General features: G+C 40.3%; 1 protein-coding gene across 1 annotated transcript; it reads left to right on the forward strand.

The window, feature by feature from the left end:
* Positions 1-298: 298 nt before the first annotated feature.
* On the forward strand, positions 299-19,566 carry LOC124880310 (B-cell scaffold protein with ankyrin repeats-like). The gene is made up of 15 exons (XM_047385356.1): positions 299-311; positions 508-945; positions 2,566-2,702; positions 2,798-2,936; positions 3,026-3,171; positions 4,356-4,470; positions 7,086-7,282; positions 12,255-12,309; positions 13,058-13,240; positions 14,689-14,751; positions 16,399-16,559; positions 17,832-17,889; positions 18,005-18,034; positions 18,285-18,364; positions 18,498-19,566. Exons 1-15 carry the CDS (start codon positions 299-301, stop codon positions 18,513-18,515), a joined length of 1,833 nt encoding a protein of 610 aa, XP_047241312.1. The 3' UTR covers positions 18,516-19,566.
* The last annotated feature ends 5,836 nt before the right edge of the window (positions 19,567-25,402 follow it).

Consider the following 25,402-nt stretch of genomic DNA (forward strand, 5'->3'; position numbering starts at 1 on the left):
TGTATCATTTTCCTTGACTTCACATTCATTTGCTACTTTGTGCTGGTCTATCACATACATTTTTTTATGTACCTATGTTAAGCTAACAAATCAATGTGAAAGGATATAAAGTGTTAAAACCTGTCCTGACTGTGAACAGGGCAGGGATCAGAATCCATGTTGTTTAAAAAAAAAAAAAAACCATCTGATTCCTTTTAACATAGCAGGAAACACCTTATCTGAACTGCTCCGGACAATAGCCCTTCTGTTTTTATGTTACTGTGAGGTGAGACCTGCCAACAGGAGCAGCACTGTAGATATGAGCCGCACAGGTAAGGGACCTTTCAAATGAACAGTTTATCATCTAATTACACCACGTAATAATTAATGAAGATGATTAATGCTTTAATATGTCGGTAGCCTCAAAGCATATTTGCCTAAGTCATATTATTATTTAGGCAATTATGCTATAAGGCTAATGATGTGAGTCTTGATAGTTTACATCATGAGTTAGTACAGAATAATTAGGGTTGTGTGGCTTATATGAAGGGAAACTATCATGCATTCCCTCAGAAAAACTGCTCATAATCTATGAGACGGAGGCAAAGCAGTGGGCAACCTATCTTCAGTCAGCCTTCCTTGAGCAAATCCCAGAGGATGGGATCTGCTGCTATGATGTTACCACAGTGTCCAGCCAAAAGGATGACTTCCTCAGGCTGTCCGGCTACGCCTGCAAGCTGTTGATCCTTTCCAAGGGAATGCTGGAGGGTCTTAACCAGATGAGGCGCTTCTTCCTTTCCAGGGTGCTGAGTCCAGCAGCCTGTGTAGTGTTGCTGCTGTGTGGGGTGGAGAGTATAACCCCGCTGCTGGACCTAGTGCCCATTAATGGTGATGAGTGCCTGCAGATCTCCTGTGAGCAAGAGGCTCCTGAGTATGTGTGCAATGTGATGGATATTATACAAAAAGGTAGGGCTCCAAAATCAGTCAATGCAATGATCACATTTTCTCTCATTTGGTGGTAAGCACAGCTTGAGGTTTTCAGATTAAGAGCAGAGGGAAGGTTTAATATCTCAAGTAAGTGAAGACTGCATTTTAGAATCCAGACAAGTAAGATTACATCAGACATTTTCTGCTTCAAATCAAATCTCACATTAAATCAGTTCAGGTTTACCTTTACATAACATTTAAAACTACTAGGGCTCATCAAGCATGTGCAAAATAAACATAGTAACAAGAACAAATGAAAGAATGGGCAAACACATTACAAACTATCACCTTGTAACACAAGTTCCTGAACTAAAGTTGTGATAGAAAAATGAAAAATGCAGATAAAACCTAATAAAATCTCCATCTGTGTTTCGAGAGAGATGATAGATTTCATTAACAAAGGAAGGATGAAATGTATAGTTTTCAAATGGCTGTTATCATGGTTATAGATGTTTAAAGTAAAGGCGAAGATGTTTTGAAACATGTTTTTTATTTAAATTTCAGGAATCTAATAACTGTGTTCTGTCAAATGATCCATAAAAAATATGCCATTTAGGCTTAGAAACGTTATTTACAAGAAAAAAGGAAATAAAAATGCCCTTTACCTTACAGTTTATTTCAGTTTTAGATTATAGGTTCAGGTTGCATTGGGATCCATTTCTGAGATGGACTAAAAGTGTAATAACATCTCTTGGTGTTTTAATTGGTTGTAAACCAAATAACATCAAACATAAATTAATGAGAAAGTGGTGCTTGTTGATCATCTATTTTTCGTATGGGGGTGAACACTGTCAATTGAAGCCACAATGAAACATTTGTCAAAATCTTTTATTTTTTATACTAAAAAAACAATATTTTAAAAGCTTTTTCATGAAAATGAGGCAATGTTGTGGTTGTAAGACTGTATCTGTTCCTTGTTCCCATCTGCTCCATATGTCCCTCCATCCTCATTCTTCCAAAGTGCACAATTTGTTTAAATACAGAGGAGTGAGCTTGTGTTTAAACAGGAGTGTTAGGAGGAACATTCAATGCAAATTTGGCCTTCACTGATTACTCATTGCGAGATATGCAAATTCAATAGCACTCCAGATCACTCCAATGCAGTGATACAGCGCAGTGTTTCAGGAGAGGCGCCCACGAACAGTTATATTTTAACTCAGTAGTTCTGCCTTTGACACAAATGGATGTTAATTTTTAATTATTACATGTAAATGACAAGGATGTTTTTTATGGTCTATGTCTAAAAACTAGTTAAGTAAAACATAATAAAAATGGGCACAATATAAAAATAGGAACTGAAACTCACTGATCAATTGTTCAGGTTTTATTGAATAAACATGGGGTCAAAATGTTACTGTTCATAAGAAAAGCTCAAAAATTGATCACTGAATTCCATTCTTCCTATATATTTTAGTACTTGTGACAACACGTTTGATTGCTGATATATGGTTGTTCCTGGACTAAAATATCTGATGATAACAACTGACACAGTATTATCCATGAGGGAGAAAAGCCTATATGACAGAAATGATCCAAACTGACTGCAGGTATCAAAATACAGTTTGCAGATGCGTAACATTCTCCACCCATCCTTCACAGGTGCATCAGCAATAGCAGCAAATGTGAACCCCATGGCACATAGACCATCTGGATTTGAGCTTAGGGGTGTGCAGTCATCTGGAACTAACAGGGTCAAATCCAGCATCGTTATCATTCCCTCAAGGGTTCCCTGTGGGGTGAGAGACACTTCTCTGGCAACACACCCGTTTATTCAGAAAAGAGCCATAACACCAACTAACACAGCTATCCTCCATACTAACTTGTCTGGCAGAGTTCCTCGGAGGTGTTTGTACTCCTGAAAAACAATTTGGCTGCCGGCGACTGTGAGGTTGAGTTCAAGGCCGAGAAGCAGATAGTGAGAGTGAAGCCTGTGTGCTGGAGTGAACAGATCCTGTGTGTCAGCACACCAGGTAGACAACTACGCATGACTAATGTATGACTGAGCAAATACTTTTCTGTCGTTTTCTGCCTGTTTATTTCTCCGTGATGTTTTCTGCAGCTGACTTTCCTGCAGGAAATGTGAGGGTGACTGTCTACAGTGGTGGAAAATCACTGAGCAGCTCTAAATTGCAGTATTACACAAGAATTGAAGAACTCGCCAGTCTTCTGTCAAGTGTGGCAGACCCTGTAGAGTTCATGTTTCAGGTAAAGCCTTCAGTGGCCTTTTATTTAATGAAAACATACATAAGATGTACACGTCTCATATCAGCCCATTGCTTAGACAATGGGATGATATGAGAGTCTTAAAGCAAAACCTTCAGTAAAATTAATCTCTGCCATGTATTGTTTTTGATATATAGAGTTAAGATTCACCCTGAGATGCTGAAAGCTTTGGACATAGTTGGGCTTTTTTTTCACAAAACGCTTGTGACCATGCCCCTTAAGGCATTTTGTGGGGAATGCTGTGACAATATAGACTACTTGGGTGGTTTTTGGGCAATCGCGTCCTTGTATATCCAAGGCCAGAGCTCTGTCCACAATCCTTGCACAGGTCTATGCTTAATCAAGACTTAAAATGTGATTTTTCTTTTTGTTTTGTTTCCACAAAAGTTAATTTATTAGGTTTTTACTAACAGTTTCCTGATCGTCCGTGATAAAAAGATCCACATTTAAGGGAATTGAGAGCTGGGAATAAAATACACTTTGGAAATTTGTGTAGTTTATAGTAGTTATGGAAAATAAAGTAATTCTTGTTTGCATTGAGTAAATAACTCCAAAAAATATTCAAATACCTGTAGTAAATAATTAGCTTGGTTATGCAGAAGGTGTCTTGAATGCAGCTTTCATATCCTCTGCTACTTTTGCAAGACACTTTTACAAACTTTATAAGTTAATCTTGCAGGGGAAGCTATTCCATCACTGACTTGTAGCTGATTTATTTCCATTGGGAATGTACAAATAACAAAAACAAACACATAAACAAAAGAAAAAAACAAAACCGAATTGAATCAAAATATGTCCAATATTTAGATGAAGTGCTAGTATCTTTCTGGTCTCTTGAAATAAAGGGAGAGGAGGTTTCAGCCGTCTTTCAGTGATGAACACGTAATTTGATTAGGTCAGTTTTGCTGAAACAGCAAACTTAAGCAATGACAGAGAAAGAATTTACAGACAAAAGTTAGGCCGGAGATTGATTCTGGTATGGTGAAATTAAACGTGGCATTTTTATTGTGTCTCTAAATTGATTTCCAATATCACTACCACTGTTTTCTGAGTTGGTGCATCTAATTCAAGATTTATTATGGGAGTTTTACCATCTGCCGTTTGTAGAAAAGTTTCTTTTCGCTTTCATAACATAATGGACATTGTAAACTTTGTCTGCATTGTAGGCTCTTCAGGTTTGCTCTGTGGATAAGCTGGATCAGAAGTTGTCCTCCATGCTGCTGGAGCTCATGCCCACAGGAGGCTTTCAGGGCCTGCAAATTGAAAACACACATGAAAGAGGTACAGCAACACCGCTGGTTAGTAGGTTTAATGTGAGAAAAGCCACACACAAGTAGGACTGAGTATAAATTTCATTCCGACTTTGAACATGAAATGAATCTGCACGACAGTTTGACAGTTCAGTTTCTTTGGATTTAACCATGGATTTAACCAGGGAATTATCATTTAGAGCCTCCTATTAGTGCTTATTATCTTACAGGTGAGAAGAAGTTATTAATGCAGTCACTTATTCTTTAGACAGCCATCACATGTGGATTACATAACAATATAAGGATTTATCTGAGAAGAAGTGGGTCAGGGAACATGAATCAATATTTTTCCACATCCGGTAGTGTGCTAAAATTTAAAACTACCTCTATTTATTATCTTGGACTTTGCTTAGTTTTTTATTTTATGACCAATTAATTTGGGTTTTAGCTGTCGTATTGAACACTACTATTGGAAATACAAGCTACAGTAAGAAGTACATTCTACTGTTTACAATACAAACTACTGTTAGCAATACAAGCTATTGTTAGCAATGTAGGCTACTTTTAGCAATAGAAGTTACTGCTTGCAAATGGGCTAGTATTTGTAATACAGTCTACTATTACCAATAGGCGCCACAAATAAATAGCATTACAAGCTTCTGTTAGCAGGATGGGCAACAGTTACTAGCAATATAGGCCACAGTTTGTAGTACAACCTACTACAATGTATTTCCTCCCATTCTACAGATGTTAACACTAAATGAGCATGTTCTCTGACAGCATGTGGTTTGATAGAAAAAGTCCAAAGTGCAAACAATGGGTTTATTCCTTTAACTCTAACAGTTGCACACAGCTGTATTGGACATTGACACCAGGGTATCCTGAGTTTCCAATTTTGAATTCTTCAGCTGGCATTTACTTTGATTCTTATATTTGAGTCCAAATAAAACGCCAATATTGTACAGTGTTTCCTTATAAATGAGGTGAATGAAGTGATGACAAAGGAGGAAATTTAGGGCCTACAAAAAAACCTTAATAACCAACTTAAAGTCCTTAAGGAGATGATTGGAGATCTCAAGAGAAACAGAAATAGGTCAAACACTATTTCCATCATGGGAGAAGAAGTGGATGTGTAGAGGAGTATAAATACCTCGGTGTTCACCTGGACAACAGACTAGAGTGGGGACGCAACAGTGAAGCCATCTACAAGAAGGGGAAAGAGCAGACTGTACTTTCTGAGGAAGCTTTGGTCCTTTTGTGTTTGCAGCAAGATGCTGCATTTCTACTAGAAATTGGTTGTGGAGAGTGTGATCTCTTCTGCCATCATCTGCTGGGGTAGCATCATCAAAGCCAGGGACTTAAAAAAGCTCAATATGTTAATAAAGAAGGTTGTTCTGGACACTCCTCTGGAACCTCTGGAGATCATTGTGCAAAGAAGGATTCTTTGTAACATGAAGAACATTACAGACAGCCCTGACATCCTCTTCATGAGACTGCAGTACAACAACAGACTGTCTGCAGTCTTCTGCACGTCTGCTGTAAGACAGACTGCTACAAAAGTTTATTTTTGCCCAAAGCCATCGCCATCTACAATAACTCTTCGAATAAACCTGTATAATATGAGTTACAACATTGAATTTCTCATTGGGATTAATAAAATATTTCAAATTGAATTGAATTTTAGGATTAGGTGATAATCTCATTTGATTTTTGCCAAATATTTGTGTTGACTCAAAACTTGTTCATCCTATTTTATGCCTAAATAATTTACAGAACAGTACCTAAAAATAGTCAGGTGCCAGACTTAATTTTTTTTATAAACAAAAGCAACCAAACCCAAATAAAAACATCCTTAGACCCTCAAACCTACGGCAAAAGCAAAATGAAAAGAAGTTCAGGGATGACTCTAGACCTTTGCACAAAACTATAGAATGGACAATAGAGTTTATATTGAATCATATTTGAGAACCTTTATCATAGCTGCAACAGGTCTTGCACATTTTTGTTAGTTGCCACAACTAATGTACACTACACCTCAATTTTAAGGTGATCTAACAACCTTTGGTACCTTCAGATTTTTCCTGAAGACAAAAGACAAAGTCATACTTTAATGTGACAAAACGTTTTTACTACTAAATGTACTATTTAGGCTATTATAGAACTGAATGCCACAGAGGTGCCTCAATGCAACGTTGTAAGCCCAATTAAATTGAGGAAATAATGATGCAGAACACAGTGGGAACACATTCTTCTAATGTGATGAACATTATCCACAACAAGGGAGAACAAAAAAAGGCTGTCCATTATTTCTCAGCTCATTATGTGGCAGACTGATGGCTTCATCAGCTTGTGGGATTGATCTTTTACTCTGTTAAAAAGGGCAGAGGGAGATGTTGCCATGACAAACAGGTCAATAAAGTGCCTCCAAGCTGTCTTTCTTTGATTCTCCTCAATGTGTCAAATTGACCACATTGCTTTACATCACCCTACAAGTTCAAGTTCCCTCCAAAGAGACAAGGCATAATTTAAAAAAACAAGTTAAAAGCAGAACAGAATTATGTGTGTAAATGTGGAGATGCTCATTTCTAGGCTTTACTTGACTAATTGAAAGGGTTTTTTTCACATCTGTTTAACTGTTCACAACAGAGGTCCACCATGGGGACGTGCCCTCGCTCCTCCACTTCGCCGCTCGGTATGGATTCAGGAGTGTCTCGGGCCTGCTTCTGCAGTGTCCGGGCGCTGAACAAGCTCTCTGCATTGCCAATCGACACGGACAGACTCCTGCAGAGATCGCCAAAAGCCACGGCCATAAAGAGCTTCACATCATGCTGAAGGAGACGTTGGTAACTCCTTCAAGACTTATCCTCCTGTCTCTCACTGTATATTTCTATTTAACTTAAATGTATAGTTCTGCTACCTTTGCTCTGATACTATCTAAAAGAAATTTAGTGCAAAAAGTTGCCTTCAGATGTATGAACCCATCTTTTGATGGCAATTGCCTGCAGAGAAATGCACCATATATGTCCAAATTCAGGGGCTGCATCCTTCGAAGGACGTGCCCCTACATGAACTGGTTTCTTTGAAGGATTCAGCCCCTGAAATGGACACAGCTATGTCACAAAGTTCAGATCACCTCAAACTGGTTTCTTAACCATGATAATCAGTTCACTGTACTCCAATGAACTTCACAGTCAGTACAATAGAGTTCCTTTGGGATGTGGTGGAACCTTGTTGAATCTATAGCTTGACTTTAAGGCAGTTTTGGAAGCAAAGTGGCACTAGCACCATGTACCTACTAAAAGCAGTCTGTAAGTATTTAGCAGTTTCTTAATGACCATTTAAATGTCAGTCAGTCATTTTCTACCACTTATTCCATAGTGGGTGACAGGGGAGCTGGTGCCTATCTCCAGCAGTCTATGGGCGAGAGGCGGGGTACACCCTGGACAGGTCGCCAGTCCATCGCAGGGCAACACACAAGCAACCATGCACACACCTAAGGGCAATTTAGAGAGACCAATTAACCTAACAGACATGTCTTTGGACTGTGGGAGGAAGCTGGAGTACCTGGTGAGAACCCACACATGCACGGGGAGAACATGCAAACTCCATGCAGAAAGACCCCCAGACGGGAATTGAACCCAGGACCTTCTTGCTGCAAGGCAACAGTGCTACCAACTGCGCCACCGTGCATTCCACCATTTAAATGTAGCTTTCAAAATCTATTTTCAGCCGTCAACAATAGTATGCCACATCAGCTCATTAAACATAAAAAACTGCTCTCATCACTCATTTCTTTTAGTCTTACCAGCAGCAACTTTTGACTTTCTCTCATGCCTCAAGTCAACATATGGAGAATTTGGCCTCAAGGGAAATTTAGACACCCTAACAGCTGTTGCGATGTACTTATCATCCCAGCAGCAGGCTAATTGAGAGTGACTGCAGACTGAGCATGATTTGATCAGAATGCTGCAGTGAAAGCTTGCTGTAAGCCTGGAAAGAGCTGCCAGGGGAGCATTGGAGTCAAACACAGGTCTCTCCACAGGGACCTCAACAAGTCTTTAGCTGTAACACAACAGATTCAACATGCACAAGCATGCATATTCTTTTAGGGTGATTAAAATTCATCACAACAGCCAAAACTTTACGCAAAGTCCATGCTTGTATATTGTATGTATAGTGGAAGAAGCACTGGCTTTGAGCTGAGCCTCTGCAATTTCATTTACCAGTCTGCTACATCTCCTCCAACCTCCAATTAATCAGCCCTTGATGTGTCAGTGATTTGCACGCTAGCAGAGCAGCACTCTGTCAATAAATCCAAGATGGATCAGTCCCCTGCCTCGTTCATAGGCTGAATCACTCATGGGCCCAGCGTCACATCCACTAGCTGGCCATGGCTTCACACTTCCTTGTTAATTAGCAGTGAACTGCTCTGGCGGGATGGGGTAGGGGGGAGCTGAATTATTCAGGGAGAACAGAGCTTAAATATAAATATGAAGTATGCATTGATCTTACTCATAATGTTTGTGTCCTCGTTTTGCAATATCATGCTTGGTGAACTACAGGCATAAATGCACATTATGTTGTAAATTTATGAGTTCCGTTTAAATGGGGTTAGAGTTTCCCTGTGTACTGTTAATAAATACAAATTAGCTTCCAACTGTAAGCTTCTCAGGGAGAACAAGCATCCATTTATGTGCAGTACACACTCCAGTGTTTGTGCGATGTATACTCCTATCCAAATCCAGGGAAGCCAAATGAGGAGTCATAATACTGCTCTTTTCTCTTGGATTTGTTGAGTCCACTGACTATGCTTTGCATATTGTGTTTGAATTGTCATTTGCTGCACAGTTCGGACAGGCAAACTCCAAAGATTTGTTTATTATTTGAATGACACTGTCATTACTCTCACACTATTTAAGGAAACTGTTTCCATCACTCAAATTTTACCGCAACTACAGAGTGGATGATTCAGCAAACTCGCAACATTAAAGGAAAATTAATGAGGACTTGAAAGCTTGTGCCACATATACTATTGAAGCTGATCTGTATGCATTTGATTGTCATGGCAACTCAGTCAACGTTAGTATGCTAATGCACCTAATTGCAAACACTTAACTAAGGAATTTATTCAGAGCTCCAAGGCACATAATCAAATTGAATGGTTGTTGAAATCCGATGTCCACAATCCAACTTTATTTCCTCATAAAATATGGCTGCCGTGTTTAAGAGTAATTTTCAAAGTTAGTAAATAATCATTTTATGTCCACTCTGAAGGTTTAGATTAAATCAGAGGCACACACAGTACTGTCTACTTTTCTCATCTTCAAGCACATACTGCACAATGTTAGTAAAACATTTTTGTAGTTTTCTTTTTCTAACAGTAGACTATTGAGAATAGTAGCCTGTACTGCAAATAGTAACTTTATTTTCTTTATAGTAACTTCCATTGCTACTATTCAAAAATACTTTATTAATCCCTATTGTAATGCTAATAGCAGCTTATATTGCTAATAGTACCTGTTCTTGCTTACATTACCTTATTTTGTTAATAGTAATTTGGCTTGCTAGCTGTAACTTGTATTGCTAACAGAAGCTTATATTGGTAATATGAGCCTGAATTGCTAATGGCAGCTTGTACTGCAAATTTCAACTGTCTCATGTTTATAGTAGCTTGCATTGTGGTTTGTATTGCTAATAGTACATTTTCTGCCGTACATTCGCCTACATTACTAGTAATAGCTTGTGTTACTTGTGGGAGCTTGTATTGCTACTAGCAGCTTGTACCACTAGTAGTAGCATGCACTGCTACCTTTCTGCGTTTCATTAGCATATTTTTTGTCAGTAGCTTGCATTGCTGACAGTAGCTTATATGGCTAATATGGGCCTGATTTGCCCAAACTAATTTGAATTGTTAAAATTTATTTCCGCCAAAACAATTAAGACCCACTGGTTTTCCAATTTGTTGCTACAGCAAGTTTATTTCTATTCTGTTTTCAGTTTCAGATCTAACTGATAAACTTCCTAGACAAATTGGAAGCTGGATAAAATTGTCACTGTCAGCTATAAGGATCTGAGAGATAAAGTAAAGCAGCCAAAGAACACCTTAAAAAATAATATAACAATACATCTAAAGAGAATTTTGATTAGTTAATTAATATGCACAGTAGTATAGGCCACATGCAAGTTTATTCTGTTAAAAAATGTTTGCCCTTAGGCTTGAATTGGTGTGTGTTTGGTTGTTTGTCCTGTGTGCCTCTGTGTTGCTCCGCAATGGACCAGTCAACCTGACCAGGTTGTATCCCGCCTCTTGCGCGTAGTCCGCTGGAGATAAGAAACCAGCTCCCCTGCGACCCTGTATGGAAGAAGCGGGTATAGAAATGGATGGATGGATTATAATATTATCTGCCTGCAAAATAACAGATTTTCTGTGTTTGGGTAAAGAGTTCAGCGTCACTCTCCACATTCTGTCATAATTCAAACATATGCTCATACTAACACTATTGTGAAAATACACAAACAGCAGGCTGCCACTGTTTTTTAGTTTTCTTTTAAACTAACCAGATTTACACTCCTTCCCCTGTCGCTGCTAGAAAAGATTTCTTGTCCATTCTAAAAAAAATCCATGCCTCCAGCTTTGTCTGCTCGCATTGCAGCAATGAAACTAGATTTGACCGTATTGGCCAAGGCTCCATAGTTCTCAGACATCTGTAAGATGATTTTGCAATTGTGGTTAGTAAATAAATACCTCCACTGTTCTTTTTAAAATGCCACGCTGTTCTGAGGCAAATTATTAAAATTCAGTTGGTAAATGCCCCCCCACGCTCCTTCAACCTTCAACCTGTTGGGTCTCCAAAGAATCTAAACTGTCAATTAATGCATTCATGGTAGCCAATAGTTCATTTGCAATTCTAGGAACAGCTCGGCGTTGTAATGGAGTCATGATTGGCTGTGTTGCTTGGAAACTGCAGACAGATCTCAGCATGCTGGATGGTGATATTTTGATCCAAGTGAGCGATGTCTCATACATTTTGCAGATCTTTAAAGCCATTTGTTATTGAACAGAGAATGTATAAATTAGCAAAAGACTTTGACTCTAGAAATGCAGTTTTTATTTTGCCTAACTAAGCATGATTTAAAAGGAAGTTTTTGGGGTTTTTTTGCTGTCAGTGATGGAACTCTTCACAGCTTCATGTCCATGCCAGAAGCTGGAAAAAAGCAGCTAATTATTACCCATAATAATCTGGTTTTAATTTTTGGTGCAGTCTGAACCTGTAGTTCTCAAGCTGTTTCCTAAATGATATGTTTGAACTGAAAGGGGAAGATTGTCGGATTTCATAATTACCCTGATCATAGTCCTGTCTGTCTCTCAGCATGCAATTAGCAAATAGCAAATAGGCCGACTCTGGAGCAGCTCTGTTGTTAAAGGGTGGAAAAAAACATGCTTTCTGTGAGCCAAGGGGCAGCGTTACAGAACACCCCCTGAACATCATGTTACAGCCTTGAAATTACAAGTCCTGCAAGGAAGTGAGAATCCTTAATTATTAATGTCACAACGGTTATGACAACACTGAATATTTCATCACTGTGAGGATGCACGGCTGGCTTGGTGGACAGGGAGATGCTGCAGCAAACTGACATTTCTCTTACAAATTATGACCCTGCAGTGTAATCTTACAAAAAGAATTCTGAGCTACAACAAAAGAGATGAACAGCAGCTTTGTGTAAAATTTAAATTATTACAAACTGCCAAGCTTGAACCGTTTCTTTTGTTACTTGTAAGAGGCATTTAGTTTTTTTCCTGCTTTTTTGTTGCAGAAGATGCTTGGCTCAGGGGAGGACCATGGTGTGTACGAAATGATGTGCAATGCAAGTGAGTAAGGACTTATTTTCTCCCACCAGCGTTTCTGGTGGTTCTTACCAGGTTCTACAATTGTTTGAAGCTAATCTCCAGAGTACAAAACCACACAAAAGATGCAATAGTTTCATCACTGATGAGCCAAAATGGAAATGCTGTCTATGAAAAATTAAGCATATCAATGATTTAGCAGGTGATAGAGCTTCAGTAGTTGTTTTCTGAATGACTCTACCATAGTACTAGTTTCAAACATTCTGTTGTAAATTTGCTGCTGGGTTTAGGATCATCACCTGTTGATGATCCTGTTTGGATTGATTGTCAGCTTAGACAGATGGCCTCACATTTGACTAAAGTATACTTTGGTGTACAGATGAATCGATGGTTGACTCATTGACTGCAAGGTACCAAAAGTGGGACTGTTTCCTATTACCAAACAACTCTACTTCTGTCTCAACCGTCAAAATGACATTGGTCCAGAAGTGTTGTGGTTCATTCAGGTGCACCTTTGGAGACTATAGCTTTGCTTCTGTATTCTATGCAGAAAGAAAGAGACTTCCTTCTAGTGGATTTTTAAAACAAACCAGAGTTGTTCAGTGTTTTTCATGCTAACATGCTAACTGCTAACTTTCCAATGACTGTGTTTCCAACCACTAAAAATGTCATTTCCTGTCACTGATGGGGGAATCATATAGCAATGCTACCTATCAGCAACTGGTTCAGGAAACATTTTGTGCATCACAGACTCTCTCCATCATGGTTGTAGGCAAACAGCAAGAATGTGAGGGGGAGGATGAGGATCTCTACACGCCACTCGGGACGAATGATGACTTGAATTCCAACTTGAAGTCTAAAAAGGTCGTGGACCTTGCCAACCGCCCGCCAGCACCCACACCCAGGCCTGAGTGCATGCAGCTGAAAGAGGGTAGAACCCCATACATCGTACAAGGTAACATCCTTTGTGAGATGATTCCTCTGCTTATAGATGCAATTAGATATACTTTGTGAGTACAAACAAGCCTGAAATATGTGTGAAGAGGAGTTAATGCAGGAATAAAGGAAGTGCCTGGAATGTGCACCACCATTGTCATTGGAGTGCTGCCGAACAGGGCAAGTAGCCTTTTGTGCGTAGTTTGTTTTGATTTCATAAACCACATGAGCGTGGTCGCTCCCTATTGCAAAACAAACAAGAGCGAGATTACACAAAGACATATTTGCCTGCGTCAAGAGCCCACATGTTCCCTAACTGTTCAATTTCAGATGCGTGAATATTTGATGAAGTCGAAGGATCCAGAAGTGACTGGTATTATTAAGGCTTATGAATCATTAAATTAGCTCCGGTGTGCTTTGCAGATCCAAACACATGCAGAAATCAATTGTTATTCCCTCGAACAACATTACACTTGCCCCTCACCTTCACCTGCATGCAGAAGCCATAAGTAAAGATTGTAATTGCTTAGTGGACAACCTCTGATTTTTATGAAACCTCTTTTTGTTTTTACTGAGATTGCATGCATTTGCTGAACCACTTCTGTTCCCAATGGGGCTTACAAAGCAAAACACGAAATTGAATGTTTGGAAGGATTCTCTGTCTCCAAACCATCCTCCCAGTAATAGAGAGAGAGAGAAAGACCAGGGCTACCACCATCTGCAACCAATCTTGGACGGGCTGAGTCATTACACATGTTTTCCACCGTCCTCTCCTGTCCCCAGAGCGTACAAGAGAATAGGAGAGGTTTCCATCTATTGAGACAGTGCAGCTTCAAACCACATGAGAATTCAGTCGAGAGATGGGAGAGGAGAGATGAGGCTTGTGCAGGATTAGGCGAGGAGCCAGTTACTGGATGCACGAGTGGAGCCTACGTCTACTGATATTTGAAGTCTAATATGGAAAATTAGGCATACAATGTATACAATGTTTTCTTAAATGAAAAAAGGACTTCTCTTTTTCTGCCTTTGCCTTTAAAAGAAGCCCTTCTTTGTGGGCTGCCATGATGTCAGATCATCTTCCAGGGTGCGGATGTGGAACCATTATCAAACATTGGTCACACAGTCTCAAATTCATCGCATGTAACAGCTGAACAGTGAAGTCTTTTATTCTGAGCAAACCAAAAGCATAATTTAATGATGAGAAATTCAAACCAGAAGTGTACAAGTTTTACACTAGGTGAAACAATGTAGCTGCTCATCGGTACACGCCTGCCTATACAGACCAATACAGAGCAAATGCAAATATGTTTGGAAATTTAATTCACGTGTAGGTTTTTCCTCAGTGACCGCAGACATTTAATATGTAGTTTGTGACTCCATCTTGTGGTTGAAAAGCGTAATTAAAGGAGCAGAAAGAAGATGTGTTCTATGATGCTTTCGTACAGCTTCTGTGTTTTTTTTCTACAGTTTTTAAAAAGAAGAAAATACCCAAGGGGAATGCTGATGTGTATTCAATTACGTCTAAACAGGGTGAGTGATGGGTTGCCCAGCATGGGTCTAATAGTCATCTGCAACCACCTGTACAAGTCGCGTTTCACAAATTCTATGTTTGTGGGGTTTTTTTTGGGGTGTTTTGAGTGATTTTCACACTGATGTCTTTCATTTGATATTTTTACATTTATCTATACAATAATCCATTCATTAATCAATCCATCATTCATCTATTATCAATCATCTTTAATCCAATTGTCCATCCATCCATCCATCCATCCATCCATCCATCCATCCATCCATCCATCCATCCATCCATGACATTCTTTCGGTCGTCACCACTGATCTTACTGAACTGTTTTAATTACTCTGTCTCAACTTCAAGCACATAGTGGAACTTCGTTCGTTCGTTCGTTCGTCGTCTTCCGCTTATCCAGGACCGGGTCGCGGGGGCAGCAGACTCAGCAGAGACGCCCAGACGTCCCTCTCTCCAGACACCTCCTCCAGCTCCTCCAGGGGGAGCCCAAGGCGTTCCCAGGCCAGCCGAGAGACATAGTCCCTCCAGCGTGTCCTGGGCCGTCCCCTGGGCCTCCTCCCGGTGGGACGTGCCTGGAACACCTCCCGAGGAAGGCGTCCAGGAGGCATCCGGTATAGATGCCCGAGCCACCTCAACTGGCTCCTCTCGATGTGGAGGAGCAGCGGCTCTACTCCGAGCTCCTCCCGGATGGCCGAGCTCCTCACCCTATCTCTAAGGGAGTGCCCGGCCACCCTACGGAGGAAGCTCATTTCAGCCGCTTGTATCCGTGATCTCGTTCTTTCGGTCATGACCCAAAGTTCATGGCCATAGGTGATGGTAGGAACGTAGACCGACCAGTAAATTGAGAGCTTTGCTTTTCGGCTCAGCTCTCTCTTCACCACAATGGACCGGCACAGCGCCCCCATTACTGTGGCAGCTGCACCGATCCGTCTGTCGATCTCCCGCTCCCTTCTTACCTCACTCGTGAACAAGACCCCGAGATACTTAAACTCCTCCACTTGAGGCAGGAACTCCCCTCCAACCTGAAGAGGACAAGCCACCCTTTTCCGGTCGAGTACCATGGCCTCGGACTTGGAGGAGCTGATCCTCATCCCAGCCGCTTCACACTCGGCTGCGAACCGCCACAGCGCATGCTGTAGGTCTTGGCTAGAGGAGGCCAGCAGGACCACGTCATCTGCAAAAAGAAGAGACGAAATCCACTGGTCCCCAAACCAGACCCCCTCCGGCCCTTGGCTGCGTCTAGAAATCCTGTCCATAAAAGTTATGAACGGAACCGGTGACAAAGGGCAGCCAACTGTTTCAATTTAAGCCAGAAAAAAAAACAAAAAAAAAAAACATAGTGGAACTTTTACAATCTTTTTCTTTCTGGCTTAAATTGAAACAGTTGTTGCAATTTGTTAAATTCAAATTGTAGGGAGAACTGTCAATTAATAAGTCATTTCAGAAGCTGGGGATAAAGGTATCATTAATTTAGAAAAAGAAATAAAAAATGCACTTTTATTAGCTATTGTATCTATCTACAAATTTCATTTGTGGGTGACATATGAAAGAACTAATTTGCAAACGTAACTTTACTTTGGTTTACCGAGAAATTGCTTACATTGTAGAAATTCTCTTATTATTAAAAGATGTTTGTTTGTTCATTGCAGCAGAAAGGCAAGAAGGCAGCGTCCCTGGCATCTATGATACCTTCACACCAAATCAGATGCAGCTTGAGCAGCTCATGGAGGTCCAGCAGAGGATAAAGACCGGTTCACTCACTGTGGGAAAGGCTTTTAATCACTTCAGCGACCAACAGAAGCAGCAACAGGTTAAAAAGGCTACAATTAACACGCAGGGGCCAAGATGGCGTTATACTCTGGGAGGATAAAACACCGACAGGGCAGCAGCAATGCATCTACAACTTTGTCTAGCTTTTACTGTGGAACCACTGGTATTGTTGGAAAATGATGTTGTTGCAGATTTGTTCTGTTAATCAGAGATTTTGTAACATCTAAAAGATTTTAGAATGTAGCTCACATCATTTTCATACCACAGAGTGATTAGTGCATGGATCTGTCACCATTCCAAGTCTGGAATCTGATTTTTTTTAAATCTGATTTTGGAATTTCTTAGGGCTGAACATGGGGCTGATACATTTTCTAAATCAGTCACTCAACGTTGCCCAAAGGTGTTTTAGGTGCTGCTATAATAATAATAATAATAATAATAATAATTTAATTATAATAATGTTCCATCATTTATTCTTATTTTGATTTCTATAAATAGACTTAAGCAAAACTATAGAATAAACATGTACTAAAATTAGTTGCGCTTAATTTACAGAATATTATCAATAACACTTATAAAAATCTGATATTAGCTGGTTAACTAGTCAGACGATCTGCCCTGATGGCTAATTTGCAGTCTGCTGCTTTACAGACAGGCTCCTACAGCTTGCCAACTGTAGTTTTAGAGCAGCATTACTTTGACAGAGCAGTGATTTGGAGCCCCTTTAGAATCCTCATTGTAACTATTTATGCTTCTCCAAACAGCTGAATTTGTCCTTCTTGTAAGCAGGGGATGTTACGTACTCTTTTTTTCAGCGTGCTGAACAGCAGTCCGCAGCAACAAGTGAGGGTGGAACAGAGCTGTGCTTCTCTATGCTACAAATAGCCAGAGAAAACTCTGATCAGGTTATCAGGTTAAGTGGAAATGCAACCCAGGTCCAAAGAAAGCCCAAATAACTCCTGATCAAGACCACTTTAAGAGGTTACAGGAAAGTCTGGCTGATTGGAAGGAAAATATAAAAACAACAGTTTGAGCTCAGGTAAGGCATTATTGAACATCACAATTAAAGTTAAACTGTTAAACAGTGGATACAAGTTAATTTACTAAATCAAAACCACTTCTATGAGCCTTTGACAGTTTGCAGGTATTAGTGCGGTTCTAAATGCAGCACTGAGCTAAACTTCTAAACGTTGGTCTTACCTGTCGTTTTGAGAATGTTGGTGCACCTAATGAAAGCATGTAAACATCACAGACATTTTAGGGGGTTATAAAAAGTGTATTACAAGTGAAGATGCTCCATTTGTCACTGCAGGAGAAGCTGAGCCACCTGAGAGCTGGCATCATCAACAACAGAGACGACTGTGTGTACGGTAAATATCCTGCCGTCCTGGATGTGCAGCTCAAACTTTGGTGTAAGCACAGAGACGGACGCTGCTGTAACATTCCAAACTGAAAGCAGTAAATATCTCTCTTCCCTCCCTGCAGATCAAATCAACAATGTTCATCATACATCAAGTGAGTGTTTAAAACCTTATCTCAGAGAACAGTGGAGAACAGCGTTTGCATGCCTTTGTAGTTGCCGCAGTCCCAGTTTCAGTGGTGGGGGATTTAACCCTCTGAGAAGGCCAGGGATTTGTTTAGTCAAATCTCCAGTGCCGTGTCTAGATGTAGTGAGTTTCATCAGTAATAATAGGGAGTATTTTATTTCCCACAATGAACAATTCTGTTTGCTATGCATGTTACAAAAAATGTTCCCACCTTTCAGATGTTCTGGTGAATGAGAGTTGCAGAGGAAACCAACCATCTGAACCTGAGTTTCACACTAAGCCACTAAAAGGGCAGCAGGTGAGTTTAACTAAAAACTTACATTAGCCAACAAAATTATTAATGTTTAATTTACAGGTCATTATATTGACTTCATTAGAAACAACTCATACATTTAAAATTTATTGATTTTGTTCCCGCTTTGTTTTTGCAGAACTTGCAGAAAAGCTGAGAAACTGAACTTACAGGTTAAGGTTATTTATGCAACATAAATCCAGTTTCCTGTCAACATCTTCTTTCCTGAAACGTTTAATTCTTCTTTTCTTTATGTGAATATTCAATGAAACCAATGTTATTTGTTATATTTTCAACATTATGGGTAGATTTCTGGGGTTTAAGGTACAGTCACATTAAAAAGAAAGCACACCACAATAAACTGAAGGGTTTGAAATATTATCCACATATCTAAGATTTTTGGGATGTATTTAGTTTTTCACAAACCCTTCCATTTTGGCTTAATGGTGGAATTAGCTATGTTTATTCTATGTTGTATGCTTTATGTTAGATTTAAATCATTTTAGAACTCAGTAGAGGGCATATTATGTATTTGTTAAAAACCCTATATTATGCAGAGGGTGTACTTTCTTTTTACCATGACTGTACACCATGGTATTAAAAGGTCACAGTTACTTAACTGAAAAGATTTGTGGTCATATTGTTCCTGCGGTTGAAACTGTTTTCAATGAAGTGAAGTACATTTGTGCTTCCTCTCCATCACTTGTTGCTGTGAGCTGTCAGTCAGTTGTGTAGTTGGGTGTTTGGAAAGGATTCTGGAAGTAAAACCACCCCAGAGGAGCACCACAACTCAGTCTTTTCTTTGCTTCTTCACCAAGAAGCTATCAAGGTTACCTTGTCTTTTGGTAAAATAAACAACCTTCTACAAGAACTAGTCAGAAATTCACGGCTCACACAGATAAAAATGTAATCACTGTTTATTGCACACAACCTAAAACTCTAAGCTTCATTCAGAGCTCCCAGCATGGACTTGTTCACATTTATTCATCATTTTTAATAGGATAAAGCCTGCAAAAGCTGTTAAATGTTAAAAGGTAACACCATGAGTACATTTGCATATTAGCTGCATAGTATTGTAGACTTTGCTACTGTGTCTCAGCCAGGTTTGTTTTTTATGTCCATATTTTATGTTTTACTGTTGTATTTTGTGTTCACATAAATCCTCTTGATTTGTCCAAATTTACATTAAAGCTGCTCTCATCCACAGATATTTCATCCAGATGTACCCCATGTCTTAAAAATAGTTGTTGTCCAGTATCATAAACCAGATCTATCACTGTTTTTGTTGGAAACTACATTTCTACTCAGCAAAACAATTGCTAGAAGATTAAGGCCAGACAGTCATGACGTTTATGCTTCTGATTATGTTGTTGAATCAATGATTAAAAGGGTTCTGTTCAAAATAATAGCAGTGTGGAGTTTAGTCAGGTAAGTCTCTCATTGTGCTTAATGGGTCGCTCCAGACGCTGTGGTGAAGACCGGTGTACTTTGATTAAAAAGTTGATTGCAACAGTTCACTATTTTCTCCAGTGCTCATAAGAGTGCTTCTAGAATAACTTTTGTTTTCACCCCCAAGCCAATGCTCCCCTCTGTTTCGTATGGCGGTGTAGGAGTTATCTCTATTTATGACCACAGCCCAATATTTTAATAGTTGCTCTTTTCCAAGAAACAACGTTCTTCCAAATCCTGGATGTTCAATCCACAATTACTTAGTGATCCCAAATTAATTTCATACTTTAATTCAGAAATCAGATGTTACTCCATCAATACTTTGTGAAATCTGTAAGGTTTACACTAGAGGCCTTATTATCTCCTATGTTACAAGTAAGAAATATAGATCTTTAGAAGCCTAAATAAATCTAGAAGGTAGACTTGCTGATTTGGAGAAGACGTACGCAAAATGTCCCTCTGATGTTAATATGAAGACAATGCTGGCCACAAGAGCATTTCTAAATTCTCTTCTTACTGAGCTGAGCAGAGTATTTAATTCACCAAACAAAGACTATATGAGTATGGCAATAAACCAAGTAAATATCTTGCAAGGCTGGTGAACAAGAGAACTGACTCTCAGATAATCTCATCCATTAAAGGCACAAATGGACATGGAAAATCTGATACGGTTAATATTTTAAGTTTTTTAGGGAATTTTATAGCCAGCTATATAACAGTGAAGAGCCCCCTGAGGCACATGTTCGGATTGTCTGATTTATATAAAAGATTAACAAAACTGACAGAGAAACAAAAACAGGCTAAACGAACCAATTATGGAGCAAGAGGTTCTGGAGGCTTGGCAAACCTTACAGTCGAGGTCTCCAGGACCAGACGGCCTTAGCAGTAATTTCAACAAAGAGTTTACATTTAAAAACTCACCCGGCCAGCGGCCAGCACTTGGGGTTGGCGTCCCCCACCCCACAACAACACAGACACACCACAGCACAGCCACTGAAACGATAGCCCAAGTAGAAGCATTATCCAGCTCAGCTCTACTGCTCAGGCGATCCAGATGCCGGTGAGCCCACATCCAAGAAGAGGACACAACCCCCTCAACCCACACGCTGCAGTCCCCCACGCCACCCCCTAGCCCGCCACCCTGATCCCCCCCTGGACACAACAGCCAGCAGAGCAGCACACCACCAAGTCCAGCCAACCATTCAGCCACCGTCAGCAGCCCCAGTCCATCAGTCCATGAGAGGGAAACATGCACCAGCCGGGTAACTGGGCCGGGCAGGCCAACCGCTCCAGGCCAAGCACATCTCATCAGCCTCCCCAGTGCGGGCACAATACATGCTCCACCGCCCCACCCACCTGACCGCCAACCATAGCCCTGCGCCCAACCAGGGGTAAGAGCCACAAAAGGAAGCATTGGAGGAAGGCCACCACAGCACGCCAAGGACCGAGTACCCCGCCAACACCACACCCAAACACCGGAGGAGCCCCAGGATGCCGGCCACCCACCCTCCCGCACCGCACACCCTACCACACCAAGCAAGCTGGCCAGCCCCTCCATCAAAGCGAAGCCCCATCTCAATCAACACTGCACACCTCCCGGCAGAGACCCCCTCGCTGGAGCCCGACGCCTCCCCAACCGATGGACCGGACACCGAAGCCAGGGACTGAGATCCAAGGCAATCCAAATGATCCCGAGAGGGCCAAAGAGCCAGCCCCAGCATCAGACAACCCCCAAGACCCGAACCTCAACCCCAGCAAAGATCCCGACCAGAAGGCCTGCTCCCTTTCCCGGCCTCCGACCCCAGATGGCAAACAGCAAACGACGGCGGGAAAAGACCCCAAGCCTACCTCCGCCTGCTCAAATGTGGTGTTGATGCGTGCTGTTGTAGCGTGCATTTAAAAAAGAAAAATGGGTGGGGAAGAGGGTCTGCAATGCCCCCCACAGAGGAGGACAGAATGCAGCAATGAGCACCCAAAGCAGAACCCATGCACAAAGCCCACACCATGCAAGTGCGCCCCCACCAGCCCTTCAATAACAAAACCCCTTGCAAAAGGGCACCCATGTGAGAAGAAGACCCATAGCATCCAGGTCCAAGAACATGCCCGACCCCCATGCCCCTGCCTGAAGTAGCCCCGCGAGAAAACCTACACTGCGAGAAAACCCACACTGCGAAAAAACCCACACTGCGAAAAAACCCACACTGCGAGAAAACCCACACCGAACATGGGTGCACGTATGACTTGCACCCATGTCGAGGAGAACTGGGGGAAAATTGTTAGTAAACCTAAAGTTGCCCAGCATGATCCTCGTGTTCTGCTTCTTGGCGTGCCCAATTGTCATCAAAGAAGGTTGCTCAGTATTTTCGCATTTGCCTAGATGGATTGATTCTGCTCCACCTACAATTAAGGGTTCGGCACAAAGTAATCTTTGATTTGCTACCAATAGAATGTCTAACATACAGAGTAAAATGTAAGACGGATGACTTTTGTAGGATCTGGACCGTGAGGTTGGACATGTTTTTTCTATTAACCGTCCCACCCCCTTTTTTTTTTTTTTTAAAGGGGCATAGCTTGCTGCTTTCTTTGCTGAAATGAATGCACTGCATCGCTGTCAATAGTAATGGGACTGAGCTTCAAAATTGAAACCCAAGCCAGAAAGATGTGGAAGAAAACAGAAAGCTATCATTCCATTGAATCAAAGAACAGCAAAAATGACAAAGACTGATCCAATGATCAGCCACAGGGTGGCCACAGAAGGCAGTTTATCATAATTCAAGCCATGGTACGCTGTGAAGCATGGTGACTTCATGGTATGAGGATGTTTCTCATGTTCTGCTGTCAGGCCTATTTATCACACATCAGGGATCGTGGATCAGTTTGAATACATCAAAATACTTGATGAGGACCTTATGCTGTGGAAGAAATGTCTTTTAAATGGATGTTGCACCAAGACAGCGAAGTAGGTGAGCAGCAGGTGACCAACAAGATTAACATTATACAGGAGCCAGCCCAATCCCCAGACTGTCGTCCATTGGACTATTTTTCAACTTTAACCCTAAAGGCACACTGCCCTGCATGTTTTAGATGTTTATTTCCTTTAACACACATGATTCAGGAGAATGCAGTTGAGCAAAAGTCTGGTAATTAGTTGTCAACATGCAGTTTCTGAGGTAAAACCAAGAAATGCAGATAGAATAGAATAGAAAATAAATATAATTTATTGTCCAACAGAGAGAAAATTCAGGTGTGTCAGCAGCAAAATAAAAGTGAAAGGCAAATGGAAGCATGCATATACTCACAAATGTAAAAAAAAAAACCTGTAATAATCAAAAAGTAACAGTACACTGTACAGGAAGGGAAAGATTTACAACATAAGAAAAATAAATACAGTACAGTTATTAGGAATGGCATTCTTAGATTCAATTAAATGTGCAACTGAGTTGGATGCTTTTGAAAATGTACAAAAACTGCTTGTATAATTGTGCATGAAAAAAACAATAGACTAGTTACAAAAAAACAATTAAGTCAAAATTCGGACAGCTCTGTTCTGTGTGAAGCAGCTAAAATGTGTCTGAAAACTCTTCCTGTGTTACCGCAGGCATTCACTCCTAAACAGAAAGCCTCACTGAGCCACGCTGAGTTCAAGTTTCTTGATCGAAAATGAGTTTGACCTCATTAAGGTCAAAGTTCTCAGAAATATTAACAGGCCCAGATCAGCGTTCTCAGTTAAATGCATTCCTGCAAGGCTCTGTAGCAGGGCAGATAATGCAGCTCATGACAGAATCTCTGCAAGTTAAATATTAGAAATTGTTTTTAGGCATTTTAGGAACATTATCATTTAATTTTGAGACCTGCATAAACTTTGAGAAGTTGGCCTAATAACTTTATGGAATACTTACTAACACTTAAAAATATAAGTTTAAGTGGATAAAGTTAAACATTTTAAGCTCTCGCATTCAAGCCTGTTGGTTTTAAACCCGGATTTCCAGACTGCAATGTCTTCTCACACAATAACCACACACGTTTTCGAAAACTAATGATATTCCTGTTCTCAAGCCAAACCTCATTAAATATCCAGTCCCTCATAACAAATGACCTGGTAGCAGATGAGATGACAATTTTTTATTTATTTTTATAAGTCAGTTCCTGGAGTTTCAAGATATACAGAAGAGGCTGCCCTGCATAATGAGCCTTATAATTTGGTCACAGCTTAGTATGGTCTTAATTCCTCAGACAGTGCAAAACACCGAAAGTATGAAGGATAAAAAAAAAAGTAGATGGAAATGGTAGACATTTCCATCTACTCAGCTCAGTCAGAGCCGCTAAATTAAATCTAGGACCTGAAATGGAAGACCCTGCAGGAGCCCTGTAACGAACCAGCAAATATCAACTTGTGAGGCATTTGAATGTACAAAAACTGACAGGAAGCATATAATATTCTGAGCAATAAACATGTTTAGCGCTACGGCCAACTCTAGTTGTTGTTGAATCTTTTCGTAAAGGTCTTCTTCTGTTTTTAATTTCTAAATTTGTGACTGGATAAGAATTTTAATAATAATAATCAATATTATCACAACATATTACCTCTAGTTAAATAATAAGACACACAAGTGTCTTATTATTTAAGACCCTTTTTACAATAAGAGTTGTATTACCCCTTTACAGAGTTTTTTCTGTTTTTGCCTTTTTGTAACATTTCAATTTTTTAGATCATCAAATAATTTTACAAAGATAACCTAAGAAAATACAAAAGAGCCTCACTTTATTTGAAAAAATAATTCCCCCTTAAAGTTCTTTTTAGTTCAGTTTACCTAGTCACAGCCATCGTGATTATTGCTTGATCTGTAGAAGCAAGTCATTTCTTACATAGGACTCGTCTGACGACATGAAGTAGGCTGAAAGATTTCAAAAAACCAACACATCATGCAACAATCTAAAAAAAAATCAAGAACAGACGAGAAACAAATTCATTGATGTCTCTCCGTCTGGAAAGGGTTATATAGCCATTTCCAAGGTTCTGGGACTCCAGTGAACCACAGTGAGCAATTATCCACACATGGAGAAAACATAGAATAGTGGTGAACCTTCCCAGGAGTGGCAGGCCTACCACAATAATCCAAAAGTACAGCAACGACTTTTAGAGGAAGTCCCAAAAACCCAGAAAAACATCTAAAGCACTGCAGGCCTCACTTTCCTATGTTAAGGTCAGTTTTTAATCAATCAACTTTCAAGACTGGACAACAATAATTATGGTAGAGGTTCATGGCCAAAACCACTGCTAACCAAAAACAACACAAATTCGCGTCCCACATCCAGCCCCCCACACCAAAACATCTTAAAGACTTTCAGGAAAATATTCTGTGGACTAAGATGACAAAAGTGTAACATTATAAAATGTTCAAATTAACACAGTATTTTAGAAAAACTAAATCAAACAACAGTAAACATGGATTTGGTGGTAGTATGAGGTTCTGGGCTGCTTTGCAGCTTCAGGACCTGGACGACTTGCAGTAATTGATGGGTCCATGAATTCTGATCTCTTGCAAAAAATCCAGAAAGAAATTGTTCACCAATCAAACGTGACGTACGTAATGC

The sequence above is a fragment of the Girardinichthys multiradiatus genome, chromosome 14, assembly GCF_021462225.1.
Source record: "Girardinichthys multiradiatus isolate DD_20200921_A chromosome 14, DD_fGirMul_XY1, whole genome shotgun sequence".
NCBI lineage: Eukaryota > Metazoa > Chordata > Actinopteri > Cyprinodontiformes > Goodeidae > Girardinichthys > Girardinichthys multiradiatus.